General features: G+C 43.9%; 1 protein-coding gene and 1 gene segment (V, D, J or C); both read right to left on the bottom strand.

Annotated features, from left to right (window-relative positions):
- LOC119959603 (zinc finger protein 774-like) overlaps positions 1-20,377 on the bottom strand; it is a 1,152,970-nt gene that overhangs the window by 42,781 nt on the left and 1,089,812 nt on the right. The gene's annotated exons all lie outside the window — the stretch shown is intronic.
- On the bottom strand, positions 413-14,459 carry LOC119959634. The segment is given in 6 exon segments: positions 413-872; positions 2,001-2,309; positions 2,984-3,295; positions 3,855-4,154; positions 13,631-13,678; positions 14,063-14,459. Coding segments are annotated over 6 exon segments (1,758 nt in total).

Below are 20,377 nucleotides of genomic sequence, written 5' to 3'. Positions count from 1 at the left end.
ACAAATCCGCCTTTAACTCCCTCTGTTGATGATGTTTATGTAGAATGGGGTAAAAGTGCACTTCTCCATATATGCTGAAGGAGTTCATAGGTTCAGGTCCTACTGTTATGTACGTTCTCAGTAAGCTCGATGTTATAACAAGATTGTATGAAACTTCGATGGGCTTGATAAAAGAAGGCATCTATATTTGAAACTGCTTTTTCCACATCTACCAGCACATGGAGGAAAGGTGCAGATCTTATTCAGTGGAATCATGGAATTACTGAGCATCAATCTGCTTCTCTTTGCCAGTGTATCTCAATTTGGATCGTTGACTGTCTAAGCCAGGGGAATAAAACTGACAATTATTCAATTTCAGATGAACAGTTATCCTCTTGGTTTAAATGGGAAACAACATTAATTAAAAGATGTATTTTAATCCACAAGTGGAAGTAAAGGTTTTTATTGTGGTTTTTAAGTGTTAATGCAATTGGTAGATTCTCATTGACATGAATTAACGGTGTCCATCAGAGCGAGGGAAATGTTCACAAAACTGGGTTTACCGCTGGATTTATCAACCGTTCTGTTGATGATCTTCAAGGGGATGGCTTCATGTCCCACCACACAGGAGTAAGAAGCGCCGCTGGCCCACTCCTCCGCTGCAATGGATAACAGGCTGTACATGAAGAAGGAGCTATTGCCGTTCTCCGCCATCACCTCGGTGTTCTTGTAGTTCCCGGGATTCACCGGCTTGTCGTTGACGGTCCACTTGACGAAGATCTCTCGGGGGGAGAAACCTCTCACTAAGCAGCTGAGGGAGACGAATCTCTGAGCGGAGACGTCTTCAGCCGAGGGCAGGAGGACAGAGACGGACGGTTCCCGCGGGTTGGAATCTGCAGAAAATGTACAATAAATATCTATGGACTGGACAATTCCGGAAACAAATGATGAAAGAAATGTGCTTTCCAGCAAATGTAAAACCGTTCCATCACGCCACTCCCCCGCCCCACCGGGAACTGTCCTGCTGTCCAGATCGGAGCAAACGCTGGTGAAATCCTTCTCCCTGACAAATTCTCAATTTGAACTGGAAATTTACATTGTATTTTTGGGACTGAAACGCGCCACTCGGCCCAACTGTTTAGTTCTGGAATTTATTGTCCACACCCGCCAGATTCTTTCAACCCTGCTAGCAGATGTTACAATTCTGGGCAGCACGGTAGCATTGTGGATAGCACAATGGCTTCACAGCTCCAGGGTCCCAGGTTCGATTCTGGCTCGGGTCACTGTCTGTGCGGAGTCTGCACATCCTTCCCGTGTGTGCGTGGGTTTCCTCCGGGTGCTCCGGTTTCCTCCCACAGTGCAAAGATGTGCAGGTTAGGTGGATTGGCCATGATAAATTGCCCTTAGTGTCCAAAATTGCCCTTAGTGTTGGGTGGGGTTACTGGGTTATTGGGATAGGGTGGAGGTGTTGAACTTGGGTAGGGTGCTCTTTCCAGGAGCCGGTGCAGACTCGATGGGCCGAATGGCCTCCTTCTGCACTGTAAATTCTATGATCTTATTCCTTTCTGCCTCATATTCCTCCCCAGTTTTCATTTAATTGCTCACTTTTAGCCGCAGTGTGTTCAGTTAAAGAAGTTAACCGATAAAATTTGTGCCTCTAGCAGGGAATAGAAAAACTTGTAATTTTATTGGCCCCGGAAATAAATAATAATTCCTATTAGTGTCACAAGTAGGCTTACATTAACACTGCAATTAAGTTATTGTGAAAATCCCCTAGTCGCCACATTCCGCAGCCTGTTCGGGTACACAGAGTGAGAAGTCAGAATGACCAAATTACCTAACAGCCCGTCTTTTGGGACTGTGGGAGGAAACCGGAGCACCCGGAGGAAACCCATGCAGACAAGGGGAGAACGTGCAGGCTCCGCAGAGGCAGTGACCAAGCAGGAATCGAACCTGGTGCTGTGAAACAACAGTGCTAAAAACACAATGACTGGCTTTATTGCTTCAATCGCACCTCTCACCTCTTTCCTTGCGGATGGACTTTCTGAGAGGAGTCGGCAGATCCTGATGACTCAGCACACAGTCGAACTCAGCTCCACTCAGCCAGGCTTGTGTTGAGACATTTAAGTTGCTGACCACGTTATCTCGATCCTCTCCATGTTGGGCTGTAATCTCTGCTTTCAAAGGCCTCTTTTCGTGGCTCCAGGACACGCTGACTCCATAAGGAGCGTTCGTCACGATGCAGGTTAAGGTCACGGTCGCCTCCAGCAAGACCTGTTCTATTGCTGGTGGCAGCAGAGTAATTATGGGATCGGTGCATGTGGATTCATCTGTGGAACAGAAATTAAAATTAACATGACCTTAAGAATCAAAACATTGGTATCCAGTTACCTCACTCTCAATGGGAATACCCATTTGTGATATTCATTGTTCCAATATTATATAAACGCAGTAATTATTTAAAGGATGGCAAATTGCAGGACACCGGGTGACTGATATTTCATCTATAATTCCACCCAGGTCTCCTGGTATATCAGTAAAACAAATACCCGATGTAGCAAGTGGAATATTTTCATGAGCAATTGTGTTTTAGGCTGAATATCGCTGGCGCCGAAATGATGGATTAGAGAATCATCGACTGATTATATCACAAAACGAAACTACTGAGTATTCTACAGATTTATGTGCGGGAAATGCAGCTGGATCCATCAGCACATCATTTCCTGGTAGTCCCCGAATAAATGGGAACTGATGGTTGTACTGCACTTGTGTTTCCAGAAGGCCATGACTAAAATATAAGTTCACGGTGTCAAGATACTATCTTATATTCTGCTGTAAAAAAGGAAAGCACGTCATTTGATTTTATATTGGAAGGAAACATAAACCACACGATTGTAATAAATTTAAATAATCCAGGATTTTTCATTATTGCAATACGTTTCTCGTATTTGTCTAAGTTCGGCTCCCAGAATTACCTCCAAATTTCTAGGATTGTGTCTCTTACCCTGAGATCTGGTGATATTTCGATTTTGGGTGACCCCTTGATGAGTGACCTGGCAGGTATAGACCGTGTGGGTGAACCATTCCCCAGCGGGGACCGTCAGCCGACTAGTCGCCGAGAAGTTCCCGTTCACTTTAAAGGCGGGAGAGGTGACGAAGCCCGAGTCGAAGGCTTGTCCATTCTTCAGCCATTTGACGTTAATTGTGCTTGGACGGAAATCAACGATTGAACAGGCGACGGTTGCAAACCTGCTGCTTGTGATTTCTTCCCGTTGACTCGTTGTGAGGATAAGAGTTGGATGGTGGATCACATGATCTTAAAGAAAATACATGAAATTGACATTTAATCTTGTTTCAAATGAACAATTAAAAACTGTAGAGAGGTTTGCATCACATCGACACAGCAGATAACTTTGCCCATTATGTCAATGCTAGAATTTATACTCCACAGGTTAAAGAGGTGTGAATTGTCTCAAGGCAGGACAGTTGGTAGGTTGTTGCAAGCCCAGGCCACATTCACCCCCACCATCTGGCCTGGGCTTGCGCTGAGTGTAATGTGGAAATCAGAACTTTGTATAGTAGTGAGTGTAACTGGAGCTCATAAATGTGTACACAGCACTGAGTGTATTGTAGAGACTATAACTGTAAACAGTATATTGAGTGCAATCTGGTGACTCTAACTGTATACTGAGTGTGATGTGGGGGCCAGAACTGTACACGTTACACTGCGTGTGAAGTGGACACTTCCATCCACTTCCCTATCATCCCCGTCACCACACCAAGCCCCAGCACCAACTTCCATCTCCCCCCCCCCCCCCCCCCCCCCCCCCCCCAACTCCGTACCGCCAATACCGTTGCCGGCATCATACACTAACCTGGCATTTCCTTCTTCCAGACCGACTCGCTGCGTCGAACCTCGCAGTAGATTTTGCTGCTCCCTATCTCTGTCGCGCTTATGGTTAACTGGCTGCTCAGAGTATGGGTTCCCTTCTTGTTTAGCACTGATGGATACGTTTTCAATCCAGCGGTGATTGTCTCATGATCTTTCTTCCAAGTAAGGCTGGTGATTTCCGGGAAATAGTCAGTCGCCAAACAGCCGTAGGTCACGGAGCCGGCAGTGTTTCTTTGCTCACAGAAGGAGAGCAGACCATAGAGGGTGGGCGGCGTCGGTGGCGCTGGGAAAGAATTGTCAATTCAATAAATTAGGTACCCTTATTCGTGCTCATTAATTTAGCAAGCAGCTTGAAATTTGGCTGCCGTTCAGTGGTGTTCGATTAAAATCTACATCCACATTTTGAGCTTCCAACAGTTCCATCAGATTTGAATTGTCACTGATTGTTCCCCTGATTTGAAATCCACCTGTGCCTCTCTCGGACGCAACACGTTGGGAAAATATAATTTAAAAATAACATCTTGATGAAGTCTGGATGAAGTAAGTGCCATCAGATTAAGAGAAACGCAGCACTTGTGCTACCGTTTTGCCCCGCGCTGTTTCTGCTTTAATGTGTTGCCTTAAATGGTATCTTGTTGGCCAAGCTTTTGATTAATTGGTGTCAGACATTCTCTTATTACGTCCCTGTGAATCATCTTGGAGCTTATTACTGAATTGCAGCGGCTATATAATGTAAGTCGGTGTTCTGTCTATCTGATGTATTCGTTTACATTCTGATGGATATTGTTTTCCTTATTACAGAGCTCCTCATACCAGACATACAGCGTATACAATATTTGAAATAAATGCCGACATTTCAAGCATAACGCGGAATTAAAGAACAATAGAAAATGAGGTCAGAGAAGAAGGCCTTTCGGTGGATCACGATCTTCAGCAATCCCATTGATCTGCAAATTCTCGATCTACATTTCAAAAGTTCCATTATATCTCACTACTGCGGATTCAACCAATCTTCGAACAAATCGTGATGTACAAAATTAGATACAAACACTCTCTATTCCTTCATTCCATGCTGGTGTTAAATCAAAGCCATTACATACCATTTCAACGATTTAGGGAAATGGGTCTCTGAATGTCGGTAAAATAAATGGTTCTTGATTAAAACGACATGGACCAAACCATATCTTAAGCTTTTTTGTTCACATCGTAATTTGTAATGGAAAAATTATGTTAAAATCTTTCAAAATATCAATTGAATCATATAGCTCACATCATGCGAACCATGTGGGAACCATCATGGGAAACATTACAGGAAGTCAGAGGGTAGTAAAGAAGGGACAGAAACAAAAGCCAGTAACGAAACAGTGGAAGGCAGAGAAACAGATTGAACTGCATTTATTTCAATGCTAGAGGCCTAACGGGCAAGGCAGATAAACTCAGTGCATGGATAGGTACATGGGATTGGGATATTATAGCTATTACTGAAACATGGCTAAAGGATGGGCAGGACTGGCAGCTCAATGTTCCAGGGTACAGTTCTGCAGGAAAGATAGACCAGGGGATAGGAGAGGAGGGGGAGTTGCGTTTTTGATTAAGGACAACATCACAGCAGTACAGAGAGAGGATATATCCAAGGGTCCGCCTGAGTCTATATGGGTAGAACTAAAAAATAGGAAGGGTGAGATCACTTTGGCAGGACTGTGATATAGGCCCCCAAATAGTCAGCGGGAAATCGAGAGACAAATATATAAGGAGATTACAGATAGCTGCCGGAAATATAGGGTGGCAATAGTAGGGGACTTTAACTTTCCTAACATGAACTGGGACAGCCGTAGCACTAGGGGATTGGATGGAGGGACATTTATCGAGGGTATTCAGGAAGAATTTCTCATTCAATATGTGGATGACCCGACTAGAGAGGGGGCAAAACTTGACCTTCTCTTGGGGAATAAGGAAGGGAAGATGACGGACGTGTTAGTGAGGGATGACTTTGGGACCAGTGACCATAATTCCATTAGTTTTAAGATCGCTATGAAGAATTATAGTTCTGGCCCAAAACTTAAAATTCTGAATTGAGGCATGGCCAATTTCGAGGATATTAGGCGGGAACTTTCAAAAGTTGATTGGGAGAGCCTGTTTACGGGCAAGGGGGCAGCTGGTAAGTGGCAGTCTTTCTAAAGTGCGTTGGCATGGCGGCGTGTGGTTACCGGGACTGTGGCGCTAAGGACTGGGGTTAAAATCCCGGCCCTGGCTCACTGTTCGTGTAGAGTTTGCACATTCATAGAACATAGAACATAGAACAGTACAGCACAGCACAGAACAGGCCCTTCGGCCCTCAATGTTGTGCCGAGCCATGATCACCCTACTCAAACCCACGAATCCACCTTATATCCGTAACCCAACAACCCCCCCTTATCCTTACTTTTATTAGGACACTACGGGCAATTTAGCATGGCCAATCCACCTAACCCGCACATCTTTGGACTGTGGGAGGAAACCGGAGCACCCGGAGGAAACCCACGCACACAGGGGGAGGACGTGCAGACTCCACACAGACAGTGACCCAGCCGGGAATCGAACCTGGGACCCTGGAGCTGTGAAGCATTTATGCTAACCACCATGCTACCCTGCTGCCCCACTCTCCCCGTGTTTGCATGGGTTTCACCCCCACAACCCAAAGACGGGCAGGTTACGTTGATTGGCCACACTAAATTGCCCATCAATTGGGAAAAAGATAATTGGGTACTCTAAAACATTTTTTTTAAGTGTGTTGACTAGGGTTCAGTGTAAGCACATTCCTCTTAGAGTGACGGGTAAGGCTGGTAGAAGTAGGGAACCCTGGATGACTCGGAATATTGAGGTTATGGTCAAAAGGAGGAAGGAGGCATTTGACATGCATAGGCAGGTAGAATCGCGTGGATCCCTTGAAGAGTATAGGGCTTGTCGGATTAGATTTAAGAGAGAAGTCAGGAGGGCAAAAAGGAGACATGAGATTGTCTTGGCAGATAAGGCAAAGATAAATCCAAAGAGCTTTTCCGGCCACATAAAGGTCAAAAGAGTGACTTGGGAGAGGGTAGGGCCTCTTAAGGATAAACAGGGCCATCTATGTGCGGATCCACAAGGGATGGGAGAGGACCTGAATGAATATTTCTCGTCAGTATTTACTGTTGAGAAAGGCATGAATATTAGGGAAATTGGAGAAATAAAAAGTGGTGTATTGAGGAGTGTACATACTACAGAGAAGGAGGTGATGGAGATATTAAAGCGCATAAAGATAGACAATTTCCGGGACCTGACGAAATGTATCCCAGGATGTTGCGGGAGGCTAGCGAGGAAATTGCCGCGGCCCTAGCTGAGATATTTAAATCATCAACAGGCGCAGGAGAGGTGAGTGTTACTTCTGTAGTGGGTAAGTTGTTAGAAGGTATTCTGAGGGACAGGATCTACAGGCATTTAGACAGGCAAGGGCTAATCAGGGAAAGTCAACATGGCTTTGTAAGGGGAAAGTCATGTCTCACGAATTTGATTGATATTTTGAAGAGGTAAACAAGAAGGTAGATGAGGGCAGTGCGGTCTACGTTGCCTACATGGACATTAGCAAGGTTTTTGACAAGCTACTGCATGGTAGGTTGTTGCAAAAGGTTAAATCTCACGGAATCCAGGGCGAGATTGACATTTGGGTACATAATTGACATAAATGTGAGGTGATGCATTTTGGTAGATAAAATCTGGGCAGGACCTATTCAGTTAATGACAGGGATTTGGGGAGTGTTACAGAACAAAGAAATCTAGGAATACAGGTTCATCGCTTCTTCAAGGTGGAATCGTAGGTGGACAGGGTGGTGTAGAAGGCATTCAGCATGCTAGATTTTATTAATTAGAATACTGTATACAGGTTGGGACGTCTTGTAAAGTTGTACAAGATATTGGTAAGACGGCACCTCGAATATTGTGTTCAGTTCTGCTCACCCTATTATAGGAAGGATATTGTTGAACTAGAAAGAGCGCAGAAGATATTTATGAGGACGCTACCTGGACTTTATAGTTTGAGTTCTAAGGAGAGGCTGGATAGATTGGGACTTTTTTCCCTGGAGTGTAGGTGGCTTAGGGGTAATCTTATAGAGGTCTATAAAATAATGAGGAGCATCGATAAGGTAAATAGTCGACACTTTTCCACAAAGATAGAGGAGTCTAGAACGAAAGGACGTAAGTTTAAGGTGAGAGGGGAGCGATACAAAAGAGACCAGAGGGGAAATTTCTTCACACAGAGTTTGGTGAGCATCTGGAATGGGCTGCCAGAGGCAGTGGTGGTGGCGGGGTACAATTTTGTTCTTTAAAAAGCAGTTAGACAGTAACACGGGCAGGGTGAGTGCAGAAGGATATGGGCCAAATGCAGGCAAGTGGGACTAACTTAGTGATGGAAACTGTGCGGCATGAACCAGCTTGCCGACAGGACTGTTTCCATGCTGTAAACGTCCATGACTCTATGTAATCATTGGCCACATCAAAGGAAGTCAGGTATAGTGAAATCGTGCATTTTCTTCTCTTTGATGTGGGCAACGTGTACAAACATTGGAGGTTCTCCACTTAGTCCACTGAAGCGTAAAAGGTATGAATAAGATCAACGCTGCAGCTGGTTTCTACGAGTTTTCAGTCACAAACCACTACTCGAAAGCCATGAATGGACTGCAAATAGTGGTTCCCTAGGAACCAGACGCAGGCACAGCTGCTCTCCTTCGAGGAATGGGCACGTGGAACTGCTGGATGGCCATTGCCTGGCATTGTGTGGCACGAATGGAGCAAGCCACTTGTCAGCCCAAGCCTGGATATTCAGTGGTGAATATCGTCCTCTGTGCTATTAAACGCTTCGATTATAGGAAACACAACACAAATAGTTATTAACAAATTATTTTGAAAGAAGGGGTCATAATGTGCATCACCGAAACCATATCAAATTCCATTTAATAATGATGAAATAATTGCCGGAGTTCTCTGGCCGTTGCAATTCGATTTACCCACCGGCAGCGCACACACGTTAGTGAGTTTCATTGTGGCATGGGATGCTTACAATAGGAAATCCCATTGACGATCAGCGGGAAGTCAGTATACCGCCTCCAGCGATCGACGCGCGGCCGAGAAACACGCGGCTGGGAAGCACGCGGCTGGCGGACTGGAGAATCCCGCCCAATGATAGTAAAGCGAAGGTGCCTGTGGCTGTTCAAGGAACTGAACCAATCAGATATACTAAAACTTGAAGGTTGTTTTGAAAGCTAATTAATTAAATGCATCACTTAGAATGTTTCACACACATATCGGCCTATGATCTGGTGCCCCATGTTGTGACCCAAGCGGACCAGTGCATTTCATTCGAGTCTTTTCCTGCCTGTGGCCGTTCTTCAAAGAATCGATCGAAATAATTGTTCCAAATATCAGGTTCCCTTGCTGATTATTTGAAGCACGTTATTGGACATTCTGCATACATGTTATCAAAACAACCCCCAGCCTTTTGTCTGATCAGAACAGACGCTGCTCTTTGGAACATTGAAAACTTTGTAAAATTTAATTTTTCTTATTTGTAGTGCAGTATTATTTATTACAGATTCTGGGCAACCTGATGTTCATAACCGGGACTCAGTAACATAGCAACTATGAAGCAACCAGGGAATATTCATATTTACAACAGATTACCGGCTCAATTGATATGATTTCGCAATTGAAAATAACCAATGAAGACGGCATGTGGCGCAGTGGTTAGCATAAAATAGGGAGAGTCGGTTAAAAAAGGCAAGCGAATGCATTGTTCATTATAAATTATTCAAATCTAATTGTATAAAGTAAAACTGCGGCGCTGAGGACCCGGGTTCGAGTTCATTACCTAGGTCAATGTCCGTGTGGAGTTTGCACATTCTCACAATGTCTGCGAGGGTTTCAGCCCCACAACCCAAAGATGTGCAGGTTAGGTGGATTGGCCACTCTAAATTGACCCTTAATTGGAAAAAATAACAATTGGGTACTCTAAATGTATTTTAAAAAATAACCAATAAGATCAATAAAACGAAATACTTTATCGACCTGAACACAGCTGAGTAGAAAGCATTGCTATCAAAATTTATTTAAAATACAGATATAAGTTATCTTCAACAGTTGAGATTTTACACTCACTGTAATTCTGCTCAGTGTGTACTCAATTTTGAGAGGTCACTTGGGTTGATGTAATCAGCGCTAATATTTCATTGCAAGTTAATGCTATTTTTAACTAATTTTGTTATATAATAATAACATTTGAAAACCAATTTCTTCCTGAACTTAGTAAAATAACGTGACTAGTTCAATTAATATAGCATTAATTTGTGTTAAGCAAAACAATCACATTATTACAAGTAATGTTCAGAAATAAATATTATTTTTTACTTTATATAATTAGATTTGAATAATTTATAATGAACAATGCATTCGCCTGCCTTTTTTAAACCGACTCTCCCTATTTTATGAACACATTGATATATCATAAATTCAGTACATTATCAGAAAGTATTTCACAAAATGCGTAAAATTGCACATATTTTGAAATCTGGCCTGAATTATATCGCACCTAGAATGGTTTCTTAAATGGTCTGTTTTGTTAAATTAGGACTTTCCAGATTAAATTGCATACTGAGTCATAACAAAATATGCACAGTTGGAGAGTTTGTAATCAGTAACGGTGCTGCTGTTTTGTGATAACAATCTTTTATATAATCCTCCTCTAATTCTCGGAGTCGCTCTAAATGAGTTGTAAATATATTGTGTGGCTTATTGAAAGCAGGTCCAAATGAACAGGGTAGAACTGAAAGGGGACAATTCATTCAGATCATCAGTGTCACGGAAACCTCGGAGCAAATGGAGTTGAGATGCTGTGATTCAATTTATTATTTCAGAAGAATTAAATGTTAAGGTTGATTTTATTTATTTCTTCTCCCATAATTCTATCCTATGCGCAGCATAGCTTTGCGAGACAAGATATTGTCATTAAATTAAAATTATGTTTAACCTTGAGTAATTATATTAGTCTGCCTGAATTGCAGGTGTTTATTTGTTAGTCTTAGGCTACCTTTATCTTTCTACAATTTAAAAAATAATATGACGAAATAACGATGTTCAGCTTTCAGAATTTAAAAACTTATTTAATTGCTCGTAATTCGCAAAGGTGTTGAAGGAATAGTGTGGCCGTAACAGCTGCCAAATGTTTAAGAACAGGCTATTTACGGAAATATATAACTCATTTTTATGTTCCAAGTAACTGCAAACTTTAATTCAGCTCCCGTGATCAGGGATAAATCAATTGATTCAAAGCCCTCACAAAACACAAAAAACAGTTTGTTTGTATTGAAAGAATTTCAGACACAATTTGAAATTTGCTTCAGTCTAGAATTTGTTTAGATAGATAGAGAATACAGCACAGAACAGGCCCTTCGGCCCACGATGTTGCGCCGAACTTTTGTCCTAGGTTAATCATAGAATTTTGGACAATTTGTCATGGCCAATCCACCCAACCTGCACATCTTTGGACTGTGGGAGGAAACCGGAGTACCCGGAGGAAACCCACGCAGTCACGGGGAGGATGTGCAGACTCCACACAGACAGTGACCCAAGTCGAAATCGAACTTGGGACCCTGGAGCTGTGAAGCAATTGTGCTATCCACAATGCTACCGTGCTGCCCTTAAGAAGTTAACCTACACTCCCTTATTCTACCCTAATCCAAGTACCTATCCAATAGCCGTTTGAAGGTCCATAATTTTCCGACTCAAACTACTACCACAGGCAGTGCATTCCATGCCCCCACTACTCTCTGGGTAAAGAACCTACCTCTGACATCCCCTCTATATCTTCCACCATTTATCTTAAATTTATGTCCCCTTGTAATGGTGTGTTCCACCCGGGGAAAAAGTCTCTGGACTATCTACTCTATCTATTCCCCTGATCATCTTATAAACCTCTATCAAGTCGCCCCTCATCCTTCTCCATTCCAATGAGAAAAGGCCCAGCACCCTCAATCTTTCCTCGTATGACCTACTCTCCATTCAGGCAACATCCTGGTTAAATCTCCTTTGCACCTTTTCCAAAGCTTCCACATCCTTCCTAAATGAGGGTGACCAGAACTGCACACAGTACTCCAAATGTGGCCTGACCAAGGTTTTGTACAGCTGCATCATCACCTCACGGCTCTTAAATTCAATCCCTCTGCTAATGAACGCTAGCACACCATAGGCCTTCTTCACAGCTCTATCCACTTGAGTGGCAACTTTCAAAGAACAATGAACATAGAATTCCTCATGCTTTAATTGTGCACAGTGAACCACAGAATTATAATAAATGATAAAGTATTAACGAATGAATATATTTTTTTCATAATTATTATTATTTTTCCAATTAAGGGCCAATTTAACATGGCCAATCCACCTAACCTGCACATCTTTGGGTTCTGGGGTTGAAACCCACGCAGAACGGGGAGAATGTGCAAACTCCACACGGACAGTGACCTTGGAACCCAGGTCCTCAGCGCCGTAGTCCCAGTGCTAACCAGTGCGCCACGTGCCACCCTAACGAAAGAATATTAATAAAATATGTCTTTGGTTAACATCCGGATGACTTGCTACATTTAAATGCTTTGAATTATGTTAATTTTACTCCCCAAGGAGCAAATCTGCTAATTATGCAGATTAGGATTGTAATCATAATTCACGTACTGAATAAATGCTTAATCGTACAACGTGCAATGTTCACTATTATTTAAATCATGGACTAATATACCATAACTGAATTTTTTTTCTGGAACCGACCTGCGACAAATCGCTTTAAATAGATGCAACAGTATGCTACAGAATGCAAAAAAGCCCAACAGTTTCAAAAGTATTTCTCATTAGAAACAGCTCCGACACACACTCTACTCAACGGCTAACAACAAATAACATCACTGCCGGGCTGAACCGCACCTCACATCGCTTCAAAGAGCAGCAACATAATTCTAAAGGTGCTCTTCCAGTTGTATCAATATAGCATTTCAAGGAAATGACAATTTAGAATCCACTGACAAAGCAGAACGAATACATAATTAAAATATCAGAGATTGGGAATATTGACAATACCATTGTGCACCGACGGAAAATGATCAGTAAGTCAACATTGTGACGTTATAATTCTTTATTAACATCTGGTTTTAGAACCACAATGTAACCACTATGTAAATGATACCTTTGTATATACATGTATCGGAATAATTACTTTGAACTTTGCAATATTGCATATAAGCATCAATGGGCATTGATTAAAAGACGACAATTAGATTATCACGAAATATCTGAAAGCAAAAATCTAACGGCTAAATCTTACTGACAACAATCATATTTAAACCATATTTAAGCATTTACAATTTGCATTAGATCAGGACAGACTAGCAATCAGATGTCACTGAGATCAGACACAATAAACCTGCCAAGCTGTTCACCAGGCATCAAAGTAACCCGGCCACACAATGTCCCCCACACATAAACACAAATCGCAACAACCAGGGACTGAATACCTCATCAGGACCTTTTTTCAGGAAACTGCAGAATTGGATAACCCCCCTTCTCAACAAATTCACATGATATATGGCAAAAAAACATCTCAACACATAATCCACCAAACCTCTTTTAGTGAACGAATGGATTCGTAAAATGGAGACAAATATAAAACAAGGACAAAATAGAACAGTTGCTGAATAAACGTATGGGTCTTACCTGCCGTTACCGTCACCCTGGTTCCTTGGCCCCAGAAGTCAACGAGGCACAATGGTACATTCCCTGGGTGGTGTCATACAATAACCGGCTCTACACAAAATGCACAGAAATCGATTACTTTAAATATTTTCGAAGAAGCCCCAAAGTAGTGTCTCAATATATCTTCATAAAGATATAATTATATTTGTAGACAGCATTCATTCTTCATAATTGACTCTAATATTTTATTCTTCAGTGAGGAAAACATGGATATTGAAAGTGTCAATTGATAAACAAATAGTCATCAACTCATTTCCATCTGAAACCTTGTTACTTGGACAATGCCGGAGACACAACGGCCATCTAAATATAGTTAGATTCTACAAGCGAGCATTTACCCAGTCACAATGAAATTGGCAGAGTGTGGGTTTTGTATTGTCAGTAAACTCTGTGCACGCGTCGCGGGGTTTTTCGACTGCCAAGCACAGTAGTAGATTGCGGTGTCTTCAGTCTGCAGGTTCTTCATGTCCAAAGTGAAGATGCTGCTTAAAAGGTCTTTTGATGCAATAAATCTATTCTGAATCTCTGGGGCGTAGTATTTGTTGGACGAACTCTGATAGAACACCAACACTCCAATTCCTGCCCCGGAATCTGCCGGATCCAATATCAGTAAGCGTGAACCCAAGGCGAGCCCACTGACTTTACAAGCCAGACTTCGAGGAGCCTTCCGGGACGACCAGTCTCTGCCTCTGGCTGAGTGAACCCAAATCTGACTGGAACCCTGTACAAATATATCAGAAAGCCCGAGGATTAATGCTGGTGAAATGATTGGTGACTCTGAACATTCCATAGAGACTACCACTGAGACAGTAACAGTGAGAGACTTGGACAATAAAACTACTCACGGGATAAGAAAGTCCAGCAACAAACTGAGAGAATGGCCCACCTCATCCTTCTGGTCATTTGGGGGAAATGGTGTGTCAGGAACTCAGTGAACAAACCAGCTCCCGGACTGTGGATTCGGATCCCAGTGAGCGGCATTTAAATACCCGGCAGAAGGGGGCGGCTTTCCAGGCGCCGCCTGTTGATTCCACTGGTGGAGGCGGCGCTGGATCCACGTCCCACCTTCCACACCCCAACAGAAGGACTCAGAGATTTATAATTTATTATTAAAAGTGGGCATTTGTCTCATTCGGGACATTTGCTTGGCTGAATGGATTCATTGCAAGATCTCCCTTGGCTGTAATTAAGCATATGTTAATGATAAAATAAATCTCATCCTTTGTAAATTCAGCCCAGTAATTTCGACACGCCTCAGAATGGGGATTTGAAAGATTAAATTATATTGACAGTGAACAAGGAGACTGTCAGTCTGTTTTGCACCAACTCTGGGTATCTGTCCCATGGCAACAATAAGTATAATCTACCAGAGAATTCTTATCAATTTTTATAACTAAAAGCGGGGGATGAATCATGTGATTCTATTTACAGTGTGGATGGCTATCGCTGTGCAATTTGCTTCCGGAGATAAGAATTCCTCGCATTCTACATATTTCCTCTTATATTTTGTGAACTGTTCCTGCGTCAAATACAGCCTGTGAAAATTAGTAGTAAAAGAAGCCCACTTGCCTGATAATTAGGCAATGATTTGACAGAGAACATTAATTTACATCAAACTTTAACAGGAAAGGTTAATAAATCAGAATGGACACGGCGATCAGCAAAGTATCTTCAGCAATCGATTTTTATTGGCCTCCAATTGTCTAACATTCAATGGTGTTGGAACACAGGCTATCAGGACTTTGCGGCATACTACACAATATCGCAAGAATAATGTTTCATCTTCGGGCGACACGTGGCACAGTTAGCACTGGGACTACGGCGCTAAGGACCCGGGTTCGATCCCGCCTCTGGATCACTGCCCGTGTGGAGTTGCCCATTATACCCCCTGTCTGTGTGGGTTTTACCCCCAAACCCAAAGATGTGCAGCTTAGGTGGATTGGCTACACTAAATTGCCCCTCAATTGGAACAAACTTGGTTGCTCTAAAAAAAAAATGTTTTAATGTTTTTTCTTCCACTGAAGCAGGTCATAAACTGGCCATTTCTCCACTCAGTGGTAATTAGGAGATAGACTATTAAGTAAAGAAGATTACTAGAAATTAAACTGCAGAACACAAGGATACCTTTCAAGTATAAGAAACCCTTTAGCTGACTGGTGCACATAAACGCGTTTCAATAACTTGAATGCCTTTTATTTGGAAATAATACAAATTAAATATTAATCAATTTCAGACATTCTGGTACTGTGAACATGGCACCAAAGAAAATTGTTATTTTGAGTAAATACCAGATAAAATGTCTTTTTCGACTGAAACAGTTCTTTAGTTTGGACGGTCAAGACTAATTTTGTTCATTTTTATTCACTCGAATCAATCCCACACAGTGTTTGGCAGCAACACAGTCGACTGCATTTTCGGGGCTGGGGCAGAATAAAATGCTCGAAGACATTTACAGGAAGCATCTGGGTGTGTTTTGTGCAGTAAATCAAAGATCTGTTTCCTCAGTACTTATCATGTGCCCGCAAGTCAACGTCGAAATATTAACATTGCGAGGTCTATTTGTAAACAAATATAACAGAAAAAGTATAGCAGTGAAACTTATGTTTTCAGTCACGGAGCCATGAAACTTCTTCCACCTCAGGACAAGAAATAGATTTGACAAATCAGTGAGCCTGTTTGCAAATAGAACACACTGGACCATCGCTCCAACCCATTACAACATTCGATAGAGAGAGAAGGAGAGAGGGAGAGAGAGAAAGAAAAAGAGAGTGGGAGATAGGAAGATGTGTGTGTGTGTGTGAGAGAGAGAGGACAGATGTATGGTTAGACGACGTATAAAATACTGTATCCAATTTTGGCCTCATTATTTGAGTGGTGATATAAATGTAGCTGAGGTGGTTCAGAGGAGGATGACTGGATTGATACCTGGAATGAGCAAGTTACCTAATGAGAAAAAGTTGGAGTTGGTGGGTGCAGGAACATTGGGAGAGACCTTACCTGAGTAAGATAAAGTCAGAGGGAGGGAATATCAACAGGTGTTCTTTGCTTCTTGCTTTCTAAATCCACGATTTAAGAAACTGGTCTTGCCCTGCTGGAGCAGTAGAGCTTACGATAGATGAAGTTGATTGGTATGCTCTGGGAAAGTTGTTTTACTCCAATTTAAAGTTACATTAAGGAAATGTAAGAGTTACAGCTTTTAAATATTTTTCTAATTGGCATAAATTTAACATAAGAGCCTTTTCAACCTAAATGTACGACTGGGGAGCTCAGCCCAGTGTGTTGCACGGAGCGCAGTATGCAGGAATTCCGAGACACTCTTTGCCGTCTGGATGAACACATTTGCAAGATGCGACACAGGTTTGACCACCTGAAAGCCGGGTTTCGGAGCTTGGGAATCGGCTGGCGGCGCAGCGAGGCTGAAAAGGTTCTGATAGCACGTTTTTAGACATGGTTTCCCCGCAGCTGACAGAAGTGTTTTGTATGGGGACAGAAGTGTTTTGTATGACAGAAGTATGGGGCTGTTTAGCACACAGCTAAATCGCTGGCTTTGAAAGCAGACCAAAGCAAGCCAGCAGCACGGTTCGATTCCCGTAACAGCCTCCCCGAACAGGCGCCGGAATGTGGCGACTAGGGGCTTTTCACAGTAACTTCATTTGAAGCCTACTCATGACAATAAGCATTTTCATTTCATTTCATTTCGAAGTGCAGTCAGAGAGTGAACGGGAGATTACCAGTCCAAAGAAGGGGGCAGACAGTCGTGAGGAAATGTCCCCGAGTGCATCTTACTCAAGAGCCGTTTTGTTGTGCTGAAAGATGGTGAGAGTGGTTGTTTCTCTGGGAAGTTGCAGCCGGAACATGTTCACGGCACTGTGGGTGACACAGCTGCACAAGGGCGGAGGAAGAGAGTGAAAGAGCAACGGTGGTCTGAGGCCGATAGTGAAGCGTGCAGACATGCGTGTCTGCGACCGCAAAAGTGACTCCAAGATGGGATTTGAGGGAAAGCGTTTCAATCCAAGCCTGTGGGAGGTTTGCGTGGTGGACGCAGATAAATTCATAACATTTAATAAATAGTTAGATTACACTTGCGATGCCAAGGCTTAAACGGCTATGGGCCAAGTGCAGGGAAATTGAATTTGAATAGATAGGTGGTCGTTTGGGTGCTGGGATACAGAGTGAAGGTACAGTAGGGAGTGAGGCAAAACCAAATATAGAAGCAAAACCAAGTCAGTCTGGAACCCAGTGCAAAGATATATTGAGGCTCAAGGAATATGGTAAAGCTGGATGGCATATGTTTTAATGTACGGGATCTTACGAATAATAGAACATTACAGAACAGGCCCTTCGGCCCTCGATGTTGTTGCCGAGCAATGATCACCCTACTTAAACCCACATAACCCGTATACCCGTAACCCAACAATCCCCCCATTAACCTTAACACTACGGGCAATTTAGCATGGCCAATCCACCTAACCCACACATCTTTGGACTGTGGGAGGAAACCGGAGCACCCGGAGGGAAACCCACGCACACACGGGGAGGACGTGCAGACTCCACACAAACAGTGACCCAGCCAGGAATCGAACTGGGACCCTGGAGCTGTGAAGCATTGATGCTAACCACCATGCTACCGTGAGCCTGGTGAACTGTCGGCGTTCATTAACACATGGAAGTAGGATATTATTGCTGATACATAGATATGGTTGGGGGAGGGGAAGGACAGTCAGCTCAATATTCCGAGGTATAGAATTTTCATGTGAGATGGGGGGACGGCGTAAAAGAGCAGGCGGTGACGCAACATTAACCAAGGAATCAATCACTGCAGTGAGGAAGGATGATATCTCAGCACGCTCCTCAACCTAAACATTATAATGGGGTCAATCGCATGATGGCAGTGTACGATAGGCCCCAAAACAGTCAATGAGAGATAGAAAAGCAGACATGGAGAAAGATCTCGGAGGCGCGTGTGACTGCCTCCACCTGCCCAAAGAGCTGTAATAACTAAAGGAAGGACAATCCTGGCGGACTGCGGAGATCTATGATATCTGAGGGACATTAGTGGCACCTATCAGTGAAACCAAAAATGATCGGTTCCTTCTCATTCATAACAGGTCTCTCCATTTACCAGACACGTAGCTGATCCGGCAGCTTGTAGTCACCAATGATTAAATCCTCAGCCTCGGGCCAAACGATGACTTGAAAAGTCAAACCTCCCCGACGAAGATTAGTGTTATAAATGTTGAGGTTTGTCTTATCCTTCCCTTAATTTACCTATTTACATTCTGCCGCCGCCTCTGGCTCGGCTTGTGGTGCCCGCATCCCGCCCTCCCTGCCCTCCTCTCCACCTCCCGCACCCCCCCGTGTTCCCCCCCCCTTTCTCTCCCCGTCCTCCCATTCTCTTTACTTCCTCGTCACGTCGCTGTGTTTTCCTATGATTGCCTGGGAGACGGGGGGGGGGGGGGGGGGGGGGGGGGGGGGAAGTTTGCCCACCCTCCCCGTTGTTCCCTTTGGTGTCCTTCCGGCCTTTTCTCCTCTTCCCCTCCCAGATTTTCGGCGGGAGCAGTGTGCAGGGGTCTGTCGGGAAGGTAAGTTTTCCCTCTTCAAAAAACCTTACCTTTAGAGCTGCAGGAAGTCGGCGGTGGGGATTTGCGGGAGAATTTTGTTGGGTACCTGTATATCAGTTGGGCGGTTGCTAACCAGAGACACTACACTTGTAGTGTCCCCCACCCTTCCACATCCTCTAACCTATAGGGTTGACTGAATAACAGGTAAGGTCTTCCTTCTTTTTCTTGTTTTATCTAGAGGGTATGGCTGGGAAGGCAGTACAATGTTCCTCCTGCAGAATGTTTGAGGTGAGGGACGCTGTCAGTGTCCCTGCTGATTTCACCTTTGGGAAGTGCACCCATCTGCAAGCTCCTCAGAAACCACATTAGGAAACTGGAGCTGGATGAACTGCTGATCATTCTGTAGCAGAAGTGGTCATAGATAGAAGTTTCAGTGATGTAGTTACTCCGAGGAATAAAGATAGGTGGGTGGCGGTGAGAGGGACTGGGAGGAAGCAGTCAGTACAAAGGATCCCCTGTGGTCGTTCCCTTAGTAACAAGTATACCGCTTTGGATACTGCAGGGGGGGACGTGGTGATGTTGCAGGAGACCCACCTTAAGGTAACAGACCAGGTTAGACTGAGGAAAAGCTGGGTCAGTCAGGTGATTCATGCAGGGCTAGTTTCAAAGACTAGAGGGGTCGCGATCCTGATCAATACCAGGGGTAAGCCATGGGGTACGGAGGTGTCTGGCACAGAGTCTGTCCCTGTTGCTCAGAAGGGAAGGGGGGAGGGACTTCTGGTGGCGGCGATGATCAGCTAAGCCGCACGTTCAGCGGCTCCCGCGGAGAACGGACTTTGGGGCTCTTTTCACCCCAACGGAGCTGCAGCGGCGAACCCCAACGGGGGAAGAAGGCAGGAGTTGACCCCGACGGTCCCATGGTCCGGACCAGGAGCACGGCAGGAAGAAACCCGAGGAAAGTGTTTCTGAAAAAACGGGGGCAGGAAGAAAAAATGGCGGCTGGCGAAGGCCTCGAGGAGCTGAGGCAGTGGGCCCAGGAGCAGCAGGCGATTCTGCTGCGCTGCTTCCAGGAGCTGAAGTTGGAGCTGCTGGAGTCCCTGAAGGTAACCAACAGGGAATTGATGGAGACCCAGACAGCCCAGGAGGC

Source organism: Scyliorhinus canicula, unplaced genomic scaffold (assembly GCF_902713615.1).
Source record: "Scyliorhinus canicula unplaced genomic scaffold, sScyCan1.1, whole genome shotgun sequence".
Lineage (NCBI taxonomy): Eukaryota > Metazoa > Chordata > Chondrichthyes > Carcharhiniformes > Scyliorhinidae > Scyliorhinus > Scyliorhinus canicula.
This window is presented reverse-complemented; position numbering and strand designations above follow the sequence as displayed.